The 26,716-nt window shown below is 43.4% G+C and overlaps 1 protein-coding gene across 1 annotated transcript; it reads left to right on the top strand.

Moving 5' to 3' along the window:
- The first annotated feature begins 1,863 nt into the window (after positions 1-1,863).
- On the top strand, positions 1,864-25,856 carry LOC112231149 (5-hydroxytryptamine receptor 2A-like). The gene is made up of 4 exons (XM_024397727.2): positions 1,864-2,158; positions 21,249-21,740; positions 22,402-22,602; positions 23,227-25,856. The coding sequence occupies exons 2-4, from the start codon at positions 21,452-21,454 to the stop codon at positions 24,120-24,122; spliced, it is 1,386 nt and encodes a 461-aa protein (XP_024253495.1). The 5' UTR covers positions 1,864-2,158; positions 21,249-21,451; the 3' UTR covers positions 24,123-25,856.
- Positions 25,857-26,716: the final 860 nt, after the last annotated feature.

Genomic DNA, 26,716 nt, shown 5'->3' with positions numbered 1-26,716 from the left:
TCGAAGGAATGAGTGTTACACCGAGACCTGTACTCTGGAGTGGGATCGATTTGGAGGTGGAGGGTCCGTCATGGTCTGGGGTGGTGTGTCACAGAATCATCAGACTGAGCTTGTTGTCATTGCAGGCAATCTCAACGCTGTGCGTTACAGGGAAGACATCCTCCTCCCTCATGTGGTACCCTTCCTGCAGGCTCATCCTGGCATTACAATGCCACCAGCCATACTGCTCATTCTGTGCGTGATTTTCTGTAAGACAAGAATGTCAGTGTTCTGCCATGGCCAGCGAAGAGCCCGGATCTCAATCCCATTGAGCATGCCTGGGACCTGTTGGATCGGAGGGTGAGGGCTAGGGACATCCCCCCCAGATATATCAGAGAACTTGCAGGTTTTTTGATGGAAGAGTATATACAAATATTTACACATGTTAATTTTGCTGAAAATAAATGCAGTTGACAGTGAGAGGATGTTTCTTTTTTTGCTGAGTTTATATTATATGCATAGCAGTCTTACAATGAACAGTAGCCTTTAGAGGGTGTTTGTCCAACTTGTCAGTGAATTGTCCCTCTGCCATTTCAAATCCTGAGTCCAGACCATGTTGTTTTGAGATATATCAGGTATAATTGCAAATTGAGTGGGAACGGGAGAATGGAGGAGAGAAACAGGAAGTAAGGATGCAGTGAAGGGAGGGAGGTAGTCATTAGAGCTGTAATTGAAGTCTGACAGATGGAGACACGGAGCTATAGCTGTGCTTCTTTTCTCATTAGACTGGTTGCATGGTCTGCGACATTCCACCTGGTTTAGTAGCACCAACACGTCTGTCCTGGTCTGTGTCAAGGAAGTCACTCGGAGACATGTCCTATCAATACAGTGTTGGTCAGTGAATACTTTGTAGTGTTTCAGATGCTGGTTAATGTGTCACAGACTGGTCATAAAACCCCATGATTAAGATATGTTTACAGACCCATCGTATTGACACAGTAGGCTAACAGAAGGAAAATTGCACATCATGCATACCCTTGATTTGATTGGTTTCTTCTCCAAAGATTAATTTGTAGAATGTCCGAACTCAAAAATAATAATAATTTCAAAGTTATTTTATTCTCCTGTTTCACATCTCTAACCCAGCAGGTGCAGGCTGGCAGTAACCTAATAGTTCCCTGATGTCTCCAGTTGATTGGGGTCTCTGTCTTGTCCCTATATTGTATGTTCTTGCTGAGATGTCCATGGGCTGCCCATTGGTCCATATGTCAGACAGAGGGCCCTCATGAGACAGGCAAGGTTCCTCCTCACTGTCCTGGATATGTCATAGCTGGTAACTCTCCCCTGGCCCGAGGTCAAAACATGGGCAGAAGGTAATACTATTTTTCTGTGTTTTGGGTACACTACGTTTGTGAGAAAGAAAGTTTATTCCGATTTTCAGGGGCTGTTTCAGCACCCTTACTTCCCACGGCTATGCCCTCGGCTATAGTTGTGTTAAGTAAACATAGGCTATGGATCAACACTATGTCGAATTGACTGGATCTGAGGGATTGTCCTGTGTGTGCGTTGGTGACTGTATGACTCAGGCTAGCGCGTGCACGCTAGGCTCAGCCTCTGGCTAGGACAGATGGACCATATTTAGTATACCATTAAGGGGGTCAGGGACAGAAATAAAACACGTTATTTACAATGTTGTTATTGACAGTACAGTAGTAGGCCTACTGCATCAAAATATGAAGTAGGTATATTTTCTTTCACTTTGTGCAAGAAATGCACATTCAGATGAGGAAAGCGAAAACCCTATCTAATTGAACACGTCATTTGCAAGCGGAATGAAGTCTTCAAAACAGACTGCAATTTACGTACATTATTAATTAAGCAATATTGAACAACAATCTCATGTGAAAATGTACACGAGCAGTCACAAAGCAGAGCGGCATTGTGAGCGTGGCAGCGTCTTTGGATGGATGGAAGGCGTGGAGATGAGAACATTGAGTTTGTTCTCGACTCTAAGTCAGAGCATACGCCTCTACTTCTGCAACTGCCGCAGATTTTACACGGAGAGTTCTCACTTTACCATGAAAGGAGGCTGACATACATGATGGGTTTATGAAGGAAATACGTTTTGAGGAAGTGAAAACGAAAAGTGCGCGCAGAAGGTCCGACAGCATCATTGGCGGTATGTAACGTCTCGCTTTGAAATTGTTGTATATCCTATGTAGATTTGCAAGCGCTCTCAAATAAGATACTTGAATTAATTTGCATCGGTTCGCTATAGGGCTATACAGACCGTTTTAGGATCTTCAATTCTAAATAGCCTACCCACTTTATATTTAGTAGACGCTCTTACCCAGAGCGACTAACATGAACAATTAGGGTTAAGTGCCTTGCTCAAGGGCACATCGACAGATGTTTCACCTAGTGGGCTCAGTGATTCGAACCAGCGACCTTTCGGGTTACTGGCCCAACGCTCTTATGGCTAGCTACCGTCCATATAAAGCCTTAGTTCGTTTTCAATCAAATGGCAGCCACTTAATTGGCTGTAGCCTAAAGCTGAGGAATGGTGCTGAGAAAATGTAACCACTCTCAAATACATAGATAGAGCTTGGGTGCAAAGACTGACAGTCCATGAGAACAATATGATAGTTGTACACTTTTGAAGCCCATTGAGACATTGTTTACTAATGTAGTAAATTAATAATATCCTCTTTGGGCTGAGAACCCGCTAACGGGATCGATATGACAACAGCCAGTGAAAGCGCAGGGCGCCAAATTGAAAACAACAGAAATCCCATAATTCAAATTCCTCAAACATACAAGTATTTTACACCATTTTAAAGATACACTTCTTGTTAATGCCACCACAATGTCCGATTTCAAAAAGGCTTTACGACGAAAGCAAACCAAACGATTATGTTAGGTCAGAGCAAAGTCACAGAAAAACAGCAATATTTCCAGCTAAAGAGAGGAGTCACAAAAATCAGAAATAGAGATAAATTAATCACTAACCTTTGATGATCTTCATCAGATGACACTCATAGGACTTCATGTTACACAATACATGTATGTGTTGTTCGATAAAGTTCATATTTAAATAAAAACATATCAGTACACATTAGCGCGTTATGTTCAGTATTTCCAAAACATCCGGTGATTTTGCAGAGAGCCACATCAATTTACAGAAATACTCATAATAAACATTGATAAAAGATACAACTATTATGCATGGAATTATAGAAAAGGTCTTCTGCAGTCACCCTTTCACTAAATTATTTGATTGGCTTTGCCACAGAGATTGATATTAGGCATTGATCTTGGATCTCATGGTTAATTGATTGCATTAGGTGAATGACTGCCCTTGTATAGTCTGATTAGTGTTGAGACAGCAGGTCTGTTCTTGACTGCAATGTAATCCTTTGCACAAATCCAGGCAAAGACACATATATTTATCAAGTGCATAGGGTCGATTCTGACCTAAATTAAGTGTAAATGGAACGGTATTCCCTTTATATGCACTCTTCACTCTGTGTGTATTCTGACCTTGAAGTTAAGCATATAAAATAGAATGCTATTAAGCTGTTATTCGTTTGTATGAAGTTATGAATGTGTAGCCGACGTGTGTCTACAGATATGCTGTATTCTGATCTTGAATTAAATCCCCTAATAATTCCACTACTCTTACATGCGAAGAAACTAATTCATTAAGGTCCAGCGAACCTACCGGTTCCAAGTGGTAAAAACATCTACTTTTTTCCCTCCATAGAAATAACACCATTCTCCATGCACTGTAATTTACAACTTGATAAGAGCTATTGATACGAGCTAGGTAATCTGTTTGGATAAGGGAATTTTAAATATCTTGTTTTAGATACATTTTACCTTATAATCCTGGAGACATGTGAAATCACTCATTTGACGGCAAACTGATGAAGCATATCAACATAACTTTCCCACGGTAAAGTTTATGAAATGATGTGCCATTCTGACTGTATATCCTGTTTATCGTCTGACTGGATATCCCTATTATCGTTTGTGTATATCCTGTTTATCGTTTGTGTATATCCTGTTTATCGTCAGACTGTACATCCTGTTTATCGTCTGGCTGTATATCCTGTTTATCATTTGTGTATATCCTGTTTATCGTCTGACTTTATATCCCGTTTATCGTCTGACTGGATATCCCGTTTATCGTCTGACTGTATATCCTGTTTATCGTTTGTGTATATCCAGTTTATCATCTGACTGTATATCCTGTTTATCGTCTGGCTATATATCCTGTTTATCGTCTGGCTGTATATCCTGTTTATCGTCTGACTGTATATCCTGTTTATCATCTGACTGTATATCCTGTTTATCGTCTGGCTATATATCCTGTTTATCGTCTGGCTGTATATCCTGTTTATCGTCTGACTGTATATCCTGTTTATCGTCTGACTGTATATCCTGTTTATCGTCTGGCTGTATATCCTGTTTATCGTCTGACTGTATATCCCGTTTATCGTTCGTGTATATCCTGTGTATCGTTTGTGTATATCCTGTTTATCGTCTGACTGTATATCCTGTTTATCGTCTGGCTGTATATCCTGTTTATCGTCTGACTGTATATCCTGTTTATCGTTCGTGTATATCCTGTGTATCGTCTGACTGTACATCCTGTTTATCGTTTGTGTATATCCCATTTATCGTCTGACTGTATATCCTGTTTATCGTCTGACTGTATATCCTGTTTATCGTTTGTGTATATCCTGTTTATCGTCTGACTGTACATCCTGTTTATCGTCTGGCTGTATATCCTGTATCGTTTGTGTATATCCTGTTTATCGTTTGTGTATATCCTGTTTATCGTCTGGCTGTATATCCTGTTTATCGTCTGACTGTATATCCTGTTTATCGTCTGACTTAATATCCCCTTTATCGTCTGACTGGATATCCCGTTTATCGTCTGACTGTATACCCTGTTTATCGTTTGTGTATATCCAGTTTATCGTCTGACTGTATATCCTGTTTATCGTCTGGCTGTATATCCTGTTTATCGTCTGGCTGTATATCCTGTTTATCGTCTGGCTGTATATCCTGTTTATCGTCTGGCTGTATATCCTGTTTATCGTCTGGCTGTATATCCTGTTTATCGTCTGACTTAATATCCTGTTTATCGTCTGACTGGATATCCCGTTTATCGTCTGACTGGATATCCTGTTTATCGTTTGTGTATATCCAGTTTATCATCTGACTGTATATCCTGTTTATCGTCTGGCTATATATCCTGTTTATCGTCTGGCTGTATATCCTGTTTATCGTCTGACTGTATATCCTGTTTATCGTTTGTGTATATCCAGTTTATCGTCTGACTGTATATCCTGTTTATCGTCTGGCTGTATATCCTGTTTATCGTCTGGCTGTATATCCTGTTTATCGTTTGTGTATATCCTGTTTATCGTCTGACTGTATATCCTGTTTATCGTCTGGCTGTATATCCTGTATCGTTTGTGTATATCCTGTTTATCGTTTGTGTATATCCTGTTTATCGTCTGACTTATTATCCCGTTTATCGTCTGACTGGATATCCCGTTTATCGTCTGACTGTATATCCCGTTTATCGTTTGTGTAGATCCAGTTTATCGTCTGACTATATCCTGTTTATCGTTTGTATATCCTGTTTATCGTCTGGCTGTATATCCTGTTTATCGTCTGGCTGTATATCCTGTTTATCGTTTGTATATCCTGTTTATCGTCTGACTGTATATCCTGTTTATCGTCTGACTGTATATCCTGTTTATCGTCTGACTGTATATCCTGTTTATCGTCTGGCTGTATATCCTGTTTATTGTCTGGCTGTATATCCTGTTTATCGTCTGACTGTATATCCTGTTTATCGTTTGACTGGATATCCCGTTTATCGTCTGACTGGATATCCCGTTTATCGTCTGACTGTATACCCTGTTTATCGTTTGTGTATATCCAGTTTATCGTCTGACTGTATATCCTGTTTATCGTCTGGCTGTATATCCTGTTTATCGTCTGGCTGTATATCCTGTTTATCGTCTGACTGTATATCCTGTTTATCGTCTGACTGTCTGACTGGATATCCATCGTTTGTATACCCTGTTTATCGTTTGTGTATATCCAGTTTATCTCTGACTGTATATCCTGTTTATCGTCTGGCTGTATATCCTGTTTATCGTCTGGCTGTATATCCTGTTTATCGTCTGGCTGTATATCCTGTTTATCGTCTGGCTGTATATCCTGTTTATCGTCTGACTGTATATCCTGTTTATCGTCTGACTTAATATCCTGTTTATCGTCTGACTGGATATCCCGTTTATCGTCTGACTGGATATCCTGTTTATCGTTTGTGTATATCCAGTTTATCATCTGACTGTATATCCTGTTTATCGTCTGGCTATATATCCTGTTTATCGTCTGGCTGTATATCCTGTTTATCGTCTGACTGTATATCCTGTTTATCGTTTGTGTATATCCAGTTTATCCTGACTGTTATCCTGTTTATCGTCTGGCTATATATCCTGTTTATATATCCTGTTTATCGTTTGTCTATATCCAGTTTATCGTCTGACTGTATATCCTGTTTATTGTCTGGCTGTATATCCTGTTTATCGTCTGACTGTATATCCTGTTTATCGTCTGACTGTATATCCTGTTTATCGTCTGACTTAATATCCCGTTTATCGTCTGACTGGATATCCCGTTTATCGTCTGACTGTATACCCTGTTTATCGTTTGTGTATATCCAGTTTATCTTCTGACTGTATATCCTGTTTATCGTCTGGCTGTATATCCTGTTTATCGTCTGGCTGTATATCCTGTTTATCGTTTGTGTATATCCTGTTTATCGTCTGACTGGATATCCCGTTTATCGTCTGACTGTATATCCTGTTTATCGTTTGTGTATATCCAGTTTATCGTTTGTGTATATCCTGTTTATCGTCTGACTGTATATCCTGTTTATCATCTGACTGTATATCCTGTTTATCGTTTGTGTATATCCAGTTTATCGTTTGTGTATATCCAGTTTATCGTCTGACTGTATATCCTGTTTATCATCTGGCTGTATATTCTGTTTATCGTTTGGCTGTATATTCTGTTTATCGTCTGACTGTATATCCTGTTTATCGTTTGTGTATATCCAGTTTATCGTCTGACTGTATATCCTGTTTATCGTTTGTGTATATCCTGTTTATCGTCTGACTGTATATCCTGTTTATCGTTTGGCTGTATATCCTGTTTATCGTCTGGCTGTATATCCTGTTTATCGTTTGTGTATATCCCGTGTATCGTCTGACTGTATATCCTGTTTATCGTCTGGCTGTATATCCTGTTTATCGTCTGGCTGTATATCCTGTTTATCGTCTGGCTGTATATCCTGTTTATCGTCTGACTGTATATCCTGTTTATTGTCTGGCTGTATATCCTGTTTATCGTCTGACTGTATATCCTGTTTATCGTCTGGCTGTATATCCTGTTTATCGTCTGACTGTATATCCTGTTTATCGTCTGGCTGTATATCCTGTTTATCGTCTGACTGTATATCCTGTTTATCGTCTGGCTGTATATCCTGTTTATCGTCTGACTGTATATCCAGTTTATCGTCTGTCTGTATATCCTGTTTATCGTCTGTCTGTATATCCTGTTTATCGTCTGTCTGTATATCCTGTTTATCGTCTGACTGTATATCCAGTTTATCGTCTGTCTGTATATCCAGTTTATCGTCTGTCTGTATATCCTGTTTATCGTCTGTCTGTATATCCTGTTTATCGTCTGTCTGTATATTCTGTTTAATGTGGCAGGACCATTTCACCAAGTCAAATTAATTTACATGCAAATGTACTTGGCAAATAAAGGTGATTCTGCCTCTGATTAAAGGTTCCTATTGTGTGGGACACCTATGCTGTCACATTGAGGACAATTCCCCTTGCTGAGGACAGAATGACCTCTGCCAGCTCTAGATGTCAAGTTTAATTAATCTCTTCAGAACCACTTCCTGCAAGTGAACTATTTCAGCCTCTCCTCTCCTGAGAATCCTGTCATAGCATCACCGACCAGGGCATTGTCCTGCGTTTGTTTTTTCCCAGGAACTCAGTCTGGGTTGTGTCTGTGCTTTAATGTTTGTCTGATGCCTCTTGATTAGGGTAAGAAGTGGAATGAATTCTTGAGTTATAAACATAGGGCTATTTGATACCATACATGGCATTACAGTGGTCAGAGGAGTTAGCTAAAGCTGGAACAGATCTGGATCAACACATTTAGTAGGACTTAAGGTGGAACTCACAGCGTTTTATCAACATGAAATCTGATAAGAATCAGTACACCCCCAGGAAGAATATGACACCTTTAATTTTTTAATGATTATTATTATTATCCTTTTCACATTTTCATACTTTCATAGAATGTTTGGGAATGACGTAGAGTAAGGCATTTTGAAAATGATATAGCAATAGTGGGAAACCAGCCGTGCGTTTGGACAATTAATAGACACTGTGTAACCGATGTGAAATGGCTAGCTAGTTAGCGGTGGTGCGCGCTAATATCATTTCAATCGGTGATGTCACTCGCGTTGAGACCTTGAAATAGTGGTTCACCTTGCTCTGCAAGGGCCACGGCTTTTGTGGAGCGATGGGTAACGATGCTTTGTGGGTGTCACTTGTTGATGTGTGCAGAGGGTCCCTGGTTCGAGCCCGGTTATGGGCGAGGGGACGGACTAAAGTTATACTGTTACAACTGCAGCAAATAAAACCTAATAAAAACATGTCAGTCTTGTCCAGGACCGGACTCTACACAGACCGGTGCGCCATAGCCAATCGGAGCTACAGAAGGCCTTTATGCAAAAGCCATTTGCCACACAGCCTGCCATCATTCACTTTGAAATGGACTGTGTGTTTACAGGCAGTAGCAACAGTGTGACTTTAGACCATTAGAAAGCATTGCCACAAAATACCTGAATGGATTTCTGCAAAGATATAAATAACCCAAATCCTCTTACATTTGGGACTGCTGAAACTGAAACTTTTTCAGCTTGTAGTTGGCCATCAAAATTGCACTGATAGACCGCTGCGCCACTCAGGAGGACCAAGGCACTGCATCGCAATGCTAGAGGCGTCACTACAGATCCGGGTTCGACCCACGAGGCGGCGCACAATTTGCCCAGCATCATCCGGGCAGTGGTGTGAAAATACTTTAAAGTACTACTTAAGTCGTTTTTGGGGGGTATCTGTACTTTACTATTTATCTTTTTGACAACTTTTACTTCAATACATTTCTAAAGAAAATAATGTACTTTTTACTCCATACATTTTCCCTGACACCCAAAAGTACTAGTTACATTTTGAATGCTTAGCAGGACAGAAAAATTGTCCAATTCACACACTTATCAAGAGAACATCCCTGGTCATCCCTACTGCCTCTGATCTGGCGGACTGATTAAAACACAAATTATTATTTTGTAAATGATATTTGAGTGTTGGTGTGCCCCTGGCTATCCTTAAAATAATAAAACAAGAAAATCATTCCGTCTGGTTTGCTTAATATAAGGAATGTGAAATGATTTATACTTTTGCTTTTACTTAAGTATATATTTAGTAATTACATTTAACCAAATACTTTTGGACTTTTACTCAAGTGGTATTTTACTGGGTGACTCACTTTTACTTGAGTCATTTTCTATTAAGGTGTCTTTACTTTTACTCAAGTATGACAATTGTGTATTTTTTCCACCACCGAGTCCAGGTTAGGGGAGGGTTTGGCCGGCTGGGATGTCCTTGTCCCATCGCGCTCTAGCGACTCTTTGTGGTGGCCATGTGCATGCACGCTGACTTTGGTTGCCAGCTGTACTTTTTTCCTTCGACACATTGTTGCAGCTGGCTTCTGGGTTAAGCGAGCTGTGTGTCAAGAAGCAGTGTGGCTTAAGGTACCGTGTTTCGGAGGACGCGTGGCCCTCGACCTTCGCCTTTCCCGAGTCCGTACGGGAGTTGCAGTGATGGGACAAGACCGTAACTAGCAATTGGGTATCATAAAATTGTGGAGAAAAATGGGTAAAAAGTACAAAATAAATACAATTTGCACTGATAAACATTGGGGAATAGTAGCCTGCTCACCCCTTCTTCAAATTCTCTGCCAATGCACTATTGTCCTAACCCATGTTCTGACAATTGAATGGGAACTGCCTGCTCACCCATTTGATCCATGCCAAATACACTGCTCAAAAAAATAAAGGGAACACTTAAACAACACAATGTAACTCCAAGTCAATCACACTTCTGTGAAATCAAACTGTCCACTAAGGAAGCAACACTGATTGACAATACATTTCACATGCTGTTGTGCAAATGGAATAGACAAAAGGTTGAAATTATAGGCAATTAGCAAGACACCCCCAATAAAGGAGTGGTTCTGCAGGTGATAACCACAGACCACTTCTCAGTTCCTATGCTTCCTGGCTGATGTTTTGGTCACTTTTGAATGCTGGCGGTGCTTTCACTCTAGTGGTAGCACGAGACGGAGTCTACAACCCACACAAGTGGCTCAGGTAGTGCAGCTCATCCAGGATGGCAAATCAATGCGAGCTGAAAACACTGTGCAGGACATTTGGCATTTGCCAGAGAACACCAAGATTGGCAAATTCGCCACTGGCGCCCTGTGCTCTTCACAGATGAAAGCAGGTTCACACTGAGCACATGTGACAGACGTGACAGAGTCTGGAGACGCCGTGGAGAACGTTCTGCTGCCTGCAACATCCTCCAGCATGACCGGTTTGGCGGTGGGTCAGTCATGGTGTGGGGTGGCATTTCTTTGGGGGGACGCACAGCCCTCCATGTGCTCGCCAGAGGTAGCCTGACTGCCATTAGATACCGAGATGAGATCCTCAGACCCCTTGTGAGACCATATGCTGGTGCGGTTGGCCCTGGGTTCCTCCTAATACAAGACAATGCTAGACCTCATGTGGCTGGAGTGTGTCAGCAGTTCCTGCAAGATGAAGGCATTGATGCTATGGACTGGCCCGCCCGTTCCCCAGACCTGAATCCAATTGAGCACATCTGGGACATCATGTCTCACTCCATCCACCATGCACCACAGACTCTCCAGGAGTTGGCGGATGGTTTAGTCCAGGTCTGGGAGGAGATCCCTCAGGAGACCATCCGCCACCTCATCAGGAGCATGCCCAGGTGTTGTAGGGAGGTCATACAGGCACGTGGAGGCCACACACACTACTGAGCCTCATTTTGACTCGTTTTAAGGACATTACATCAAAGTTGGATCAGCCTGTAGTGTGGTTTTCCACTTTAATTTTGAGTGTGACTCCAAATCCAGACCTCCATGGGTTGATAAATTTGATTTCCATTGATAATTTTTGTGTGATTTTGTTGTCAGCACATTCAACTATTGAAAGAAAAAAGTATTTAATAAGAATATTTCATTCATTCAGATCTAGGATGTGTTATTTTAGTGTTCCCTTTATTTTTTTGAGCAGTGTACATTTGATTTACAAATAATAGATATGCATGCTAACTGTGGATAATAGTCGTTCAAGTTCAGCATAGCTAGCTAGCAAAGCTATTCACATTTCTTGCTTGCTAACCAAATGACAGCAACATCTCTACCTGTAGCCACTGTAAAAGTAATGATGGGAAAAAGTCAGCCACTCGCACAATGACATGACAGCCTAGCTAGCTAGCTAACGTTAGGCTCCAGGTTTTTAGCTTGCTAAATAAATAGCTACATAAATAGATACAACTGGTTTATTAGCCCCGTTACGACTGACTTGTGATCATTGCCCGTGGTAGATTGATTGTATTGACATTCCCAGCCTTAGTTACATTGTCCGTTTTTGTCCAAAATATTGAGTCATTGAAACTGAAACAGTGCATCCCGGATGGGCGGAGGAGGCAAAAAATTGACCATAGCAATATTTTTTGGACAACCAAGAAATGTATTGGTGAATTATATTAATCATGCATTGAACTGCATCCATCTATTCTGCCAACAATACACTTACTCTACTAGTCTTGCTAATACCAGCCTCTCTACGTCCCTGATTTGAGTCTGCAACGGCTACTTTGGTGTGTCTTCTTTGGTATTATGGCGGTCCGCAAACAAATTTCATAGGTGCATACCACCACCTACTGTATTGGCTGTGTATTAGCCTATTCTCTATGTCCTCTATGATTTACTTTCCATTCCTGCGGTATAATTGACAACAATGGCCATGAACGCCTAAAAACTAACCTTACTGAAGCACATGTTATTCCTATCACTCTCTATTGGCCTCGGCCAACTCACAGAGATCCTCTTAGGATTCTTCACCCTGGATACATCTTCCTCTACTACTCTCTTCAGTGCCTCTGCATACGACACCTTCTGCACTACTCTGATCCTGGTAACCTCAACCTGTCTTTCTCTCTCCGGACACCTCTGATCTCCAGCACCATGGGTACCCCTATAGTTAACACACACACACTTTTGTTCCACTGATACTACACATTCCTTTGTCTCATGTTCTCCTGCACACATCTCAGAATCTCCCTGCTACACACTACTGCCATATTACCATAAGTTTGCCACCTAAAACGCTAATGGATTTGGGACAAAAGCTCTTACGGGATAACTGACAGATCCTAACTTAGTAGTCCAGACTGTGTCTTTTCCATTTCATTGCGCTCTCCACTGGGTCATCAGCTCTCCACCAGGTCATCAGCTCTCCACCAGGTCTGCGCCAAATGATGGGGGTCACAGACTCAGGGAATCTTCCACTTCAGTTGATCTTCCTCAACACTTAACGCCACTCCAGTTATTTGTATTTATTATGGATCCCCATTGTCTGCTACCAGAGGGAGCAGTACCCTGCTCTGGAGAGGAAAGCAAGTCACAGTTCTTGTCCCCAGTCGCGTTGTACGGAGCACACGCTCCCTCTGGACAGCAGAAACGCACAAAATCTACATGATACCACTTCGAGTCACTTTCACCGAACAAATATTCCCTAACCTCTTTTTCACCCAACCTGACACCACATATGGATCAGCCAGAAGGCAAAGATCCATTCTCTCAAAGTCTCACTCCCACTGGGCCAAAATCACCTTCATCACCATCTGGATGAGGCCTGAACTCAGCAGTCCTCACCGCAGGTACTACATCCATACCCTTGTCAGGTTCCATCTCTGAGCTACTAGAGCACGTATTGCTCTTTTTGCACTTGACTCACCACATTGCTCCCCAGTGCACTCAGCTCCTTCTTGTCGGTCAACACTGCACCACAATTATTTAACTTTCCTTCTCGAGCTCTTCCAAAAGTGCTGTGCAATCCTCCATTCCATCAAAACATGTTTCCCTTTTCTCCTTATCTGCCATCTTCCCCTTCGACAGATCTTCCAGAAGGCTTCTGCTATCCCCCACTCTATATTTATTCATAATACACTATATATACAAAATTATGTGGATACCCCTTCAAATGAGTGGATTTGGCTTTTTCAGCCACACCCGTTCCTAACAAGCGTATACAATCAAGCACACAGCCATGCAATCTCCATAGACAAACATTTTCAGTAGAATGGCCTTACTGAAGTGCTCAGTGACTTTCAACGGGGCACTGTCACAAGTCAGCTTGTCAAATTTCTGCCCTGCTAGAGCTGCCCCGGTCAACTGTAAGTGATATTGTGAAGTAGAAACATCTAGGAGCAACAATTGTTCAGCCGAAGTGGTAGGCCACACAAGCTCACAGAACAGACCCGGTGACTGCTGAAACGCGTAGTGTGTAAAAATGGTCTGTCCTCAGTTGCAACACTCTCTACCGAGTTCCAAACTGCTTCTGGAAGCAACATCTGCACAAGAGCTGTTCATCGGAAACTTAATGAAATGGGTTACCATGGCTGAGCTGGTGCACACAAGCCTAAGATCACCATGCGCAATAACTAACGTTGGCTGGTGTAAAGCGTGCCGCCATTGGACTTTGGAGCAGTGGAAATGTGTTCTCTGGAGTGATGAATCAAGCTTCACCATCTGACAGTCTGACTGACAAATCTTGGTTTAGCAGATGCCTGGAGAACGCTACCTGCCCAAATGCATAGTGCCAACTGTAAAGTTTGGTGGAGAAGGAATAATGTTCTGGGGCTGTTTTTCATGGTTCGGGCCCCTTAGTTCCAGTGAAGGGAAATCTTAACGCTACAGCAAACAATGACATTCTAGAGAATTCTGTGCTTCCAACTTTGTGGCAACAGTTTGGGGAAGGCCATTTCCTGTTTCAGCATGACAATGCCCCCATGCACAAAGTGAGGTCCATATAGAACTGGTTTGTCGAGATTGGTGTGGACGAACTTGACTGGCCTGCACAGAGCCCTGACCTCAACCCCCATCTAACACCTTTGGGATGAATTGGAACGCCGACTGCGAGCCAGGCCTAATCGCCCAACATCGGTGCCCGACCTTGTAGCTGAATGGAAGAAAGTTCCAACATCTAGTGGAAAGGCTTCCCAGAAGAGTGGAGGCTGTTATAGCAGCAAAGGTGGGACCAACTCCATATTAATACCCATGATTTTAGAATGAGATGTTTAAGCTGGTGTCCACATACATTTGGTCATGTAGTGTATATTCCACTTTCTTGTTTTTTTCCTTGTCTGCCATCTTCTTCTTCTGTTACGTTTGCAATTATCTACAGTACTTCAATTCGACTGCTGTCATCGCGAATCCCCATGGACCTGCTTCAACCTAACTAACCTGGTTCAGCTTATCAACCAGCTAATTATTAGAATCAGGTGTGCTACATTAGTGTTGGAGTGAAAACCTACAGGACGGTAGCTCTCCAGGAACAGGGTTGGAGTTAAAACCTACAGGATGGTAGCTCTCCAGGAACAGGGTTGGAGTTAAAACCTACAGGATGGTAGCTCTCCAGGAACAGGGTTGGAGTTAAAACCTACAGGATGGTAGCTCTCCAGGAACAGGGTTGGAGTTAAAACCTACAGGAGGGTAGCTCTCCAGGAACAGGGTTGGAGTGAAAACCTACAGGAGGGTAGCTCTCCAGGAACAGGGTTGGAGTTAAAACGTACAGGAGGGTAGCTCTCCAGGAACAGGGTTGGAGTGAAAACCTACAGGAGGGTAGCTCTCCAGGAACAGGGTTGGAGTGAAAACCTACAGGAGGGTAGCTCTCCAGGAACAGGGTTGGAGTTAAAACGTACAGGAGGGTAGCTCTCCAGGAACAGGGTTGGAGTTAAAACCTACAGGATGGTAGCTCTCCAGGAACAGGGTTGGAGTTAAAACCTACAGGAGGGTAGCTCTCCAGGAACAGGGTTGGAGTTAAAACGTACAGGACGGTAGCTCTCCAGGAACAGGGTTGGAGTTAAAACCTACAGGAGGGTGGTAGCTCTCCAGGAACAGGGTTGGAGTTAAAACCTACAGGACGGTAGCTCTCCAGGAACAGGGTTGGAGTTAAAACCTACAGGACGGTAGCTCTCCAGGAACAGGGTTGGAGTTAAAACCTACAGGACGGTAGCTCTCCAGGAACAGGGTTGGAGTTAAAACCTACAGGACGGTAGCTCTCCAGGAACAGGGTTGGAGTTAAAACCTACAGGACGGTAGCTCTCCAGGAACAGGGTTGGAGTTAAAACCTACAGGACGGTAGCTCTCCAGGAACAGGGTTGGAGTTAAAACCTACAGGACGGTAGCTCTCCAGGAACAGGGTTGGAGTTAAAACCTACAGGACGGTAGCTCTCCAGGAACAGGGTTGGAGTTAAAACCTACAGGACGGTAGCTCTCCAGGAACAGGGTTGGAGTTAAAACCTACAGGACGGTAGCTCTCCAGGAACAGGGTTGGAGTTAAAACCTACAGGACGGTAGCTCTCCAGGAACAGGGTTGGAGTTAAAACCTACAGGAGGGTAGCTCTCCAGGAACAGGGTTGGAGTTAAAACCTACAGGAGGGTAGCTCTCCAGGAACAGGGTTGGAGTTAAAACCTACAGGAGGGTAGCTCTCCAGGAACAGGGTTGGAGTTAAAACCTACAGGATGGTAGCTCTCCAGGAACAGGGTTGGAGTTAAAACCTACAGGATGGTAGCTCTCCAGGAACAGGGTTGGAGTTAAAACCTACAGGAGGGTAGCTCTCCAGGAACAGGGTTGGAGTGAAAACCTACAGGATGGTATCTCTCCAGGAACAGGGTTGGAGTTAAAACCTACAGGATGGTAGCTCTCCAGGAACAGGGTTGGAGTTAAAACCTACAGGATGGTAGCTCTCCAGGAACAGGGTTGGAGTTAAAACCTACAGGATGGTATCTCTCCAGGAACAGGATTGGAGTGAAAACCTACAGGATGGTATCTCTCCAGGAACAATGTTGGAGTTAAAACCTACAGGATGGTAGCTCTCCAGGAACAGGGTTGGAGTTAAAACCTACAGGATGGTAGCTCTCCAGGAACAGGGTTGGAGTTAAAACCTACAGGATGGTAGCTCTCCAGGAACAGGGTTGGAGTTAAAACCTACAGGATGGTAGCTCTCCAGGAACAGGGTTGGAGTTAAAACCTACAGGATGGTAGCTCTCCAGGAACAAGGTTGGAGTTAAAACCTACAGGATGGTAGCTCTCCAGGAACAGGGTTGAAGTTAAAACCTACAGGAGGGTAGCTCTCCAGGAACAGGGTTGGAGTGAAAACCTACAGGAGGGTAGCTCTCCAGGAACAGGGTTGGAGTTAAAACGTACAGGAGGGTAGCTCTCCAGGAACAGGGTTGGAGTGAAAACCTACAGGATGGTAGCTCTCCAGGAACAGGGTTGGAGTTAAAACCTACAGGATGGTAGCTCTCCAGGAACAGGGTTGGAGTTAAAACCTACAGGATGGTAGCTCTCCAGGAACAGGGTTGGAGTTAAAACCTACAGGAGGGTAGCTCTCCAGGAACAGGGTTGGAGTTAAAACCTACAGGAGGGTAGCTCTCCAGGAACAGGGTTGGAGTTAAAACCTACAGGATGGTAGCTCTCCAGGAACAGGGTTGGAGTGAAAACCTAAGGATGGTAGCTCTCCAGGAACAGGGTTGGAGTTAAAACCTACAGGAGGGTAGCTCTCCAGGAACAGGGTTGGAGTTAAAACCTACAGGAGGGTAGCTCTCCAGGAACAGGGTTGGAGTTAAAACCTACAGGACGGTAGCTCTCCAGGAACAGGGTTGGAGTTAAAACCTACAGGACGGTAGCTCTCCAGGAACAGGGTTGGAGTTAAAACCTACAGGACGGTAGCTCTCCAGGAACAGGGTTGGAGTTAAAACCTACAGGACGGTAGCTCTCCAGGAACAGGGTTGGAGTTAAAACCTACAGGACGGTAGCTCTCCAGGAACAGGGTTGGAGTTAAAACCTACAGGACGGTAGCTCTCCAGGAACAGGGTTGGAGTTAAAACCTACAGGATGGTAGCTCTCCAGGAACAGGGTTGGAGTTAAAACCTACAGGACGGTAGCTCTCCAGGAACAGGGTTGGAGTTAAAACCTACAGGACGGTAGCTCTCCAGGAACAGGGTTGGAGTTAAAACCTACAGGAGGGTAGCTCTCCAGGAACAGGGTTGGAGTTAAAACCTACAGGACGGTAGCTCTCCAGGAACAGGGTTGGAGTTAAAACCTACAGGACGGTAGCTCTCCAGGAACAGGGTTGGAGTTAAAACCTACAGGACGGTAGCTCTCCAGGAACAGGGTTGGAGTTAAAACCTACAGGATGGTAGCTCTCCAGGAACAGGGTTGGAGTTAAAACCTACAGGATGGTAGCTCTCCAGGAACAGGGTTGGAGTTAAAACCTACAGGATGGTAGCTCTCCAGGAACAGGGTTGGAGTTAAAACCTACAGGATGGTAGCTCTCCAGGAACAGGGTTGGAGTTAAAACCTACAGGATGGTAGCTCTCCAGGAACAGGGTTGGAGTTAAAACCTACAGGATGGTAGCTCTCCAGGAACAGGGTTGGAGTTAAAACCTACAGGATGGTAGCTCTCCAGGAACAGGGTTGGAGTTAAAACCTACAGGATGGTAGCTCTCCAGGAACAGGGTTGGAGTTAAAACCTACAGGATGGTAGCTCTCCAGGAACAGGGTTGGAGTTAAAACCTACAGGATGGTAGCTCTCCAGGAACAAGGTTGGAGTTAAAACCTACAGGATGGTAGCTCTCCAGGAACAGGGTTGAAGTTAAAACCTACAGGATGGTAGCTCTCCAGGAACAGGGTTGGAGTTAAAACCTACAGGATGGTAGCTCTCCAGGAACAGGGTTGGAGTTAAAACCTACAGGATGGTAGCTCTCCAGGAACAGGGTTGGAGTTAAAACCTACAGGAGGGTAGCTCTCCAGGAACAGGGTTGGAGTTAAAACGTACAGGAGGGTAGCTCTCCAGGAACAGGGTTGGAGTTAAAACCTACAGGACGGTAGCTCTCCAGGAACAGGGTTGGAGTTAAAACCTACAGGACGGTAGCTCTCCAGGAACAGGGTTGGAGTTAAAACCTACAGGACGGTAGCTCTCCAGGAACAGGGTTGGAGTTAAAACCTTGGTAGCTCTCCAGGAACAGGGTTGGAGTTAAAACCTACAGGACGGTAGCTCTCCAGGAACAGGGTTGGAGTTAAAACCTACAGGACGGTAGCTCTCCAGGAACAGGGTTGGAGTTAAAACGTACAGGAGGGTAGCTCTCCAGGAACAGGGTTGGAGTTAAAACCTACAGGACGGTAGCTCTCCAGGAACAGGGTTGGAGTTAAAACCTACAGGACGGTAGCTCTCCAGGAACAGGGTTGGAGTTAAAACCTACAGGACGGTAGCTCTCCAGGAGGAACAGGGTTGGAGTTAAAACCTACAGGACGGTAGCTCTCCAGGAACAGGGTTGGAGTTAAAACCTACAGGAACAGGGTAGCTCTCCAGGAACAGGGTTGGAGTTAAAACCTACAGGACGGTAGCTCTCCAGGAACAGGGTTGGAGTTAAAACCTAGGAACAGGAACAGGGTTGGAGTTAAAACCTACAGGACGGTAGCTCTCCAGGAACAGGGTTGGAGTTAAAACCTAAGGAAGCCTCCAGGAACAGGGTTGGAGTTAAAACCTACAGGACGGTAGCTCTCCAGGAACAGGGTTGGAGTTAAAACCTACAGGACGGTAGCTCTCCAGGAACAGGGTTGGAGTTAAAACCTACAGGATGGTAGCTCTCCAGGAACAGGGTTGGAGTTAAAACCTACAGGATGGTAGCTCTCCAGGAACAGGGTTGGAGTTAAAACCTACAGGATGGTAGCTCTCCAGGAACAGGGTTGGAGTTAAAACCTACAGGATGGTAGCTCTCCAGGAACAGGGTTGGAGTTAAAACCTACAGGATGGTAGCTCTCCAGGAACAGGGTTGGAGTTAAAACCTACAGGATGGTAGCTCTCCAGGAACAGGGTTGGAGTTAAAACCTACAGGATGGTAGCTCTCCAGGAACAGGGTTGGAGTTAAAACACAGGACGGTAGCTCTCCAGGAACAGGGTTGGAGTTAAAACCTACAGGACGGTAGCTCTCCAGGAACAGGGTTGGAGTTAAAACCTACAGGACGGTAGCTCTCCAGGAACAGGGTTGGAGTTAAAACCTACAGGACGGTAGCTCTCCAGGAACAGGGTTGGAGTTAAAACCTACAGGATGGTAGCTCTCCAGGAACAGGGTTGGAGTTAAAACCTACAGGACGGTAGCTCTCCAAGAACAGGGTTGGAGTTAAAACCTACAGGATGGTAGCTCTCCAGGAACAGGGTTGGAGTTAAAACCTACAGGATGGTAGCTCTCCAGGAACAGGGTTGGAGTTAAAACCTACAGGACGGTAGCTCTCCAGGAACAGGGTTGGAGTTAAAACCTACAGGATGGTAGCTCTCCAGGAACAGGATTGGAGTTAAAACCTACAGGACGGTAGCTCTCCAGGAACAGGGTTGGAGAGCCCTGTTCTACATCATCGATTGTTGTTGTTGTTGTTTTCCTACAGACTATTGGAGGCTGGTGGGTGGAATTATACAAGGACAAGCTCATTGTAATGGCTTCAATGACATGGAACGGTAACAAACACATAAAACACATGGAAACAACATGTTTAACTCCGTTCCATTTATTTCATTTCAGCCATTACAATGAGCCCGTCCTCCTGTAGCTTCTCCCACCAGCCTCCACTGCTACAGACATACAGACATTGTCAGTGCTGGGATGCATTTTAAAACATTAAACTTTCCACCACTCCCCCAGGGGTAAATTCGTGTTAATTTCGTGTAGCTTGGTGTTTGGTGAGCAGATTAAACGTGACATTTTTTTTTTTTTCAGCCGATTGAATCACCAGAGCCTCAATGTTTGCCGGAGGAATGAAGACATCCAAGGACTAAAATTAACTCGGACTATTTCTAATTTGTCTTTCTCTTTAGCCTTTAGTCCCTCTGAAGGATAATACATTGACATCGTTTGGGATTATAGCACGGCATGGTACGACATTTTTATGTTCTTACGGTGGTAGTGACTTCTAGTCTGACTGTCAAAGATACAGCATTTTACCCAGACTCCCGATGTGGCACAGAGACCAATGTGATACACATCAGCAGTTGGCCATTCTTACAGAAGTATAGCATGCAATGCCATCTGGGGTCTTCTTCAATAGCCAAGCGCTGTATCAATTCTGTATAATTTCTTTGCCATTTTAATCAAATCAACTTGTTGTCACATGCGCCGAATACAAGTGTAGACTTTACAGTGAAATGCTTACTTACAAGCCGTTAACCAACAGTGCAGTTCAAGACTTACAGTCTCTGCGGATCTTATTGATGCTGCATGCTTTCTGGCAGCGGTCCAGCTGTTCCTTGACTCCGTGGATCAGAACCGGATCCATGTCCCGTGATCACACACTGCACATCCTCTTTGGCACCAGCAGAGAGCCCAGAGCATCCAGACCATCTGGCAGGAATAGCGGACTTTAACCAGAGCAATTAGGGAATCACGCCTACTGCCACCTGCTCTAAATGTATACTCTGTATGGTGTGCACATGTGTATATAATGTCAAGTCTAGTAGTATGTCATTTGAATAAATAAAATAGGCTAACTGTTTAGGGGGGAGTAAACAATGGAAAAATAACATTTGCACATACAGTACAAATATTTGTTATGCAAAGTCTCCTATGACAACTAAAACATTTGCTGCTGAGAATCACAGACAGATGTTACATACATTGAAGCAGAGGTTGATGTGACTGTAATGTTCTGTTAATACACAAGCTAAGTTGTCTGTCTACAGTGGAAATGTGTTTACAGAAATGTGACTAACTCAGAACTGTTTCGATTTATTTTGCAGATAAAAAAAAAAATATCATCACAAATAACACCCGAGTGCACCACGGGTATGAAAAACGAAACCTTCTGTCTATCATTGGCATCGCAGGAAGTCCAATGTTTGTTGAGCACCATAGTGCTGCTTTGGAGCACAGGTGATGGGTGGCTGAGCACAGCAGCAGCCCTGCTTGGAGGGTCTAGCCTATAGCCTCTCTCAGTGACAGGATGACTATGCCAGAGAGCACTACAGTTTTCTTTAATCTGAGCTTCCCTGTGGAGTGGAATCAGTCTGACTCCAGACCGGAGACCCCTGACAAGGAGAAGAACTGGCCTGCTCTGCTCATCTTAATGGTCATCTTCTTCACTGTGGTGGGCAACATCCTGCTCATCCTAGCTGTGTCTCTGGAGAGGAAGCTGCAGAATGCCACCAGCTTCTTCCTGCGCTCCCTTGCTGTGGCAGACATGCTTGTGGGTTTTCTCGTCATGCCGGTCTCACTGATCAACATTCTCTATGGTAGGTAGTTAGGTGGTAGGTTGAGCTCTTTTGGCAAAGCAGTGCTTGTTTACTCTCTGAATAATGATCTATTGAAAGCAGCTAGGGATACGAGGCTTTACTGTGAAGTGATTTTCGAGTGGATGAGGAAGACAGTGAGGAAAAAGATCCTGGTTAACATGTTATGGCATGTCTATCGGAGCAAACAAATCAGCCTTTTATGTCTGTTAATTGGTACAATTGGTCAAGACCCTTAGACGAGGATAAAGGAACAGTTCATGTTTACCACGACCAAATGAAGATCATCTGAGTAGACAGAAACACATTCTAATGTGAGATTACCCCGTTCCCACACAATACCCTTATCTCAGTAAGCCCCATTACTTTGAGTGGCATTGAAGAGTTTGTTTATCTTAGATCAAATGGGTTTGTGTGCAAATGTGCAACAGCCAGATAAACTCTTTCCTCATAAACGTTCATTATTTTCATGTCATTAAGGATTAAATGCTTTGATCGGTTACATCATTACATTATTTTTCTAGTTACATCATAGCAGTCTATTTGATGATATATGAGACTGAAAAATTACCTTGGATTTGTTTGTATGGTCACAAAGCAGGTGTAAAGATTTGATAATGAAATATCAGTAATTGTTAGTGAAGTGTGTCTGTCCATCCCTCAGACTACGTGTGGCCCTTCCCCAGACCCCTCTGTCCCGTCTGGATCTACCTAGACGTGCTGTTCTCCACAGCATCCATCATGCACCTGTGCGCCATCTCACTGGACCGCTATGTGGGCATCTGTAACCCCATCCAACATAGCCGCTCCAACACCCTCTTCAAGGCCAAGGCTAAGATCGCCCTCGTCTGGACCATCTCCATAGGTGAGTTCATGCTGACGTAGTTGTTGTAAATCAGGAGGGGGGAAAACGATTGAACAAGAGATCTAGCTAAATAATTTCCTCCTACTGTGTTGTCTGTGTGTCTGGAGAGATAGTGAGTTACTATGTGACATTCTTTCTGTTTTGCCTTTTTGAAGAAAAAAACATCAGTGTTTTTTTTCTACAGTCTGTCAGAAAGCCAAACGGACCCTTTTTCTCTGACCTCTCCTGGGGCTCTCTGACATCTTCACGCTGAGAGATGCTCTAAACAGGGACGACAGGACCATCCATTATGGTCTCATGGCTCAAGGCTTTTTTGGTTTCACAGAAATCAGACAGCCAGTCAACCTGTTAGCTTGTTGACTTCATCTAAAAACCTCAATCCACTTTCTCTGCCCTCATGTGCTTCCTTGAATCAACCTGCTGGTTGTTTAATCATTATGATTCCCTCTTCTAATCTAATAATATAATGTTTTTGAGATAGATGTAGCCATGTTTGTGCATTGGTTTAAATATGACAATAATAAGTGATATTAATTGTCCTGTGATCTCCATGTCCATCTCTCTCTCTTTGACAGTGATCTCCATGTCCATCTCTCTCTCTCTCTCTCTCTCTCTCTCTGACAGTGATCTCCACACCCATCCCTGTGATTGGCCTGTATGACGAGGGGAAGGTGTTTGTCAACGGGACCTGTGTACTGAACGAGCACAGCTTCGTCCTGATTGGCTCCTTCGTAGCCTTCTTTGTCCCTCTGGTCATCATGGTGGTCAGCTACTGTTTGACTGTGCGTGTTCTGCAGCACCAAGCTTCTGACTTCCTGCATGGAGGCCAGGCTTCAATCAACCAGCCGGCCCTACTCAGGATCACCCCAAGGTCCCCTGCAGGGGACAGTCTCCGTCTCCTCAAACAGGACCCTGCCCCTGAGGCCTTGCCAGCTGTTGGTTCCTCCGACGTTTCCGTCTCTCAAGCCTCCCTTCAACCCATCTCTCCAACAGGGAGACAGGAGCCAGGGGGAGCTGGCATGGCTCAATCAATCAAAAATGAGAAGAGAGCCTCCATGGTCCTGGGTGTGGTGTTTTTCCTCTTCCTGATGATGTGGTGTCCATTCTTCATCACCAATGTGCTGAGCGTGTTGTGTGAGGACTCAATAATAAGCCTGTGCAATAAGCCCGTGTTGGCAGTGCTCCTAAAGGTCTTTGTTTGGGTGGGATATGTCTCCTCTGGTGTCAACCCACTGGTCTACACTCTATTCAACAGGACCTACAGACAGGCCTTCCACCGCTACCTACAGTGTATCTACCACAGCCCGCCAGCCAAGAGCACCAAGAATATTTCTGTTAATACCGTCACGCCTATTCTATGCAGTAAAGATGCCAACGACTGTAGCTGTAACAGCCACAATGGGTATAAAGGGGAAATGAAAGGAAGAATGGGGTTGGATAGAGAGGGTACAGGGTCTGGGATGCTTGAGAAGTTGGCCAGTGTCTGTCCCACCACCGCTGAGGAAGTCAGCTGTGTCTGAACTGGCTGGCTGACCTACTGTATTTCCCCTCCAGGCTCTCTACATACAAAACATTGTTGTGACACAGCTGTTGCTTCATGTCACTGCCTGGATTCTCCAGCTCATCTTCTTGTTCAAACACAGGAGATGTACTGGATTCTCCAGCTCCACTTCCTGTTAAAACACAGGAGATGTACTGGATTCTCAATCTCCACTTCCTGTTCAAACGCAGGAGATGTACTGGATTCTCAATCTTCACTTCCTGTTCAAACACAGGAGATGTACTGGATTCTCTATCTCCACTTCCTGTTCAAACACAGGAGATGTACTCAATGTCTCCCTGTTGCTGGACCTGTAAACATGACTCAGTGAGATATGAAATAGTGTTAAGTCTGCAGAATTGATACTGTATGTGTCAGACATTAATTACAGCTAGTGAGTAATATGTGTGTAGTCAGTGTGGTTATTGTAATGAAAATGTCCATTAACTGCACTACTAGTAAATCAAAAGGTGTTTGCATCTCTCAACAGGGTTTTGAGGGTCATTTACAGGAAAACCACTTGCTATATCTCTCTGGAATCCTGGAGCCACAGTGCCACCTAATGGAAATATACTGTACAATACATAAAAATTTAATTTCTTACTAGAAGTTTTTTTCTGTCTGTATGATAGTCAAAGATAATAGTCAATAGTCAAGTCAAAGATAATAGTATTGCACTTGAATGTGAAACAGATGTCTTCATGGACAAGAAGATGTTTCACTCCCCATTTACCTCAAGATTGGTTCATATTTCTGACAGAGTGAGGCCAGGAACCATACCCTATGAGTATTTTTTTCTTCTTAAATCATATATCACAGTCAACTTTTACTAGTTTATTTTTTATATATTTTTCCCCCTCTGAAATATGGTATTAAAATATACAAATGAGGTGATATCTCATTAAATATGCACATATTTGCCTATTATACAAAGTGAATTTGGGAAACCCTAGTCTAAGGATAACCACTGAACATTTAGTGAATGCAGATTCTTCTGAGGCTGAGAACAATTTGTTGGTGTGTGGATAGAGTCTGACTTTCAGGAAATGGCAGTTAAAGACAAACCCTATGAATTTAGTCAACCCAACGTCATACACCCATTTAGACCCAATCATCATATCTTCAAGGTAAGTTACTACATATAGGCCAGTTTGTAACATTGAAATGGGCTTTTAAATTATGTGTGATTCAATGTAGTGAGTTTTGAAATGATGGATGTAAGTCCATTTAAGGGGTTACTATGCATTTCATTTTGATGATGGTAGTAGTATGATAAACTAACAAAAGTAATAAACATACATTTTCATCTAATTCTTTTACTTTTTAATTTATTGGACCAAAATACCAAAACATCTCGAAATTGATAAGTAAATGCAAAATGTAATTTTGGCCTGTGGTGCTTAATATGATATGATTCTGTGTTTTTCTTCTTCTTCAGTTCTAACGTATGGGGTTTCTATTTTCGACTGGCGTTAAAGGCGGCGCTAGTGTCAAACGCATGTAGTTTGCAATTTCGTCATGTGAAAACTTGTGCACTGGCATTTTCCAGCCCTAACGCCAGGTTTGGCAATTTACCTGTCTAACATCACCATATTTGAGCCGTGTCCTTAAAAACGTGATCTTTAAGTGCTAATTTCCGACAGCGCTGGTAGGGATATTTAAGACCAACCAAAAGCTGATTTTAGCAGTAAAACAGTTGGTTATGGCATGAATTTTGACAGCGGGAACGCAAGCCTTTCCAGCCGTGACGCACCCTGGCCATTATGTGCATTGAACAAGGTGTGAGTTGGTGCCTATATACTTTCTATTTAGAAACATTAAACAATAATGTTTTTTTCCCCATTTCGTTTTATTTGATTGAAAACCAAGCATAGCCTCCCCTCCTCTCAATGTCTGTTTTATAATGGTCCTGCCCAATGTAATCAAGGGGACTAGTCAAGACGGTTGATAATGTGTTTGGCTCGTGAGACTGTTTGGAAATACATCTTAATCACCAAAGCTTTATTAAAATATCAAGTCTGAGAGGAGTAAAACAGTGAGCTGACGTTCCCTTTTTTACCTACAGTGCATTCGGAAACTATTCACACGCATTCAGTTCTTCCACATGTTGTTACGTTACAGCTGTATTCTAAAATTGATTAAATTGAATTGAATGGCACACATACACAATCCATTGTCTCAAGGTTTAAACATCTTTCTTTAACCTGTCTCCTCCCCTTCATCTACACTGATTTAAGTGGATTTAACAAGTGACATCAATAAGGGATCATAGCGGTCACCTGGTCGGTCTAGGTCATGGAAAGAACAGGTGTTCTTAATGTTTTGTACACCCAGTGTATATTTGTACTAAACTCAGTGTATATTTGTACTAAACTAAAGACCCTGTCTTTCAAAGATAATTCGTAAAAATCCAAATAACTTCACAGATCTTCATTGCAAAGCTTTTAAACAACGTTTCCCATGCTTGTTCAATGAACCATCAACAATTAAGGAACATGCACCTGTGGAATGGTCATTAAGACACTAACAGCTATCAGACGGTAGGCAATTAAGGTCCCAGTTATGAAAACTTTG

The sequence above is a fragment of the Oncorhynchus tshawytscha genome, linkage group LG33, assembly GCF_018296145.1.
Source record: "Oncorhynchus tshawytscha isolate Ot180627B linkage group LG33, Otsh_v2.0, whole genome shotgun sequence".
NCBI classification, from domain to species: domain Eukaryota; kingdom Metazoa; phylum Chordata; class Actinopteri; order Salmoniformes; family Salmonidae; genus Oncorhynchus; species Oncorhynchus tshawytscha.
Note: the sequence above shows the minus strand (reverse complement) of the source record. Positions and strands in the feature narration are given on the sequence as shown.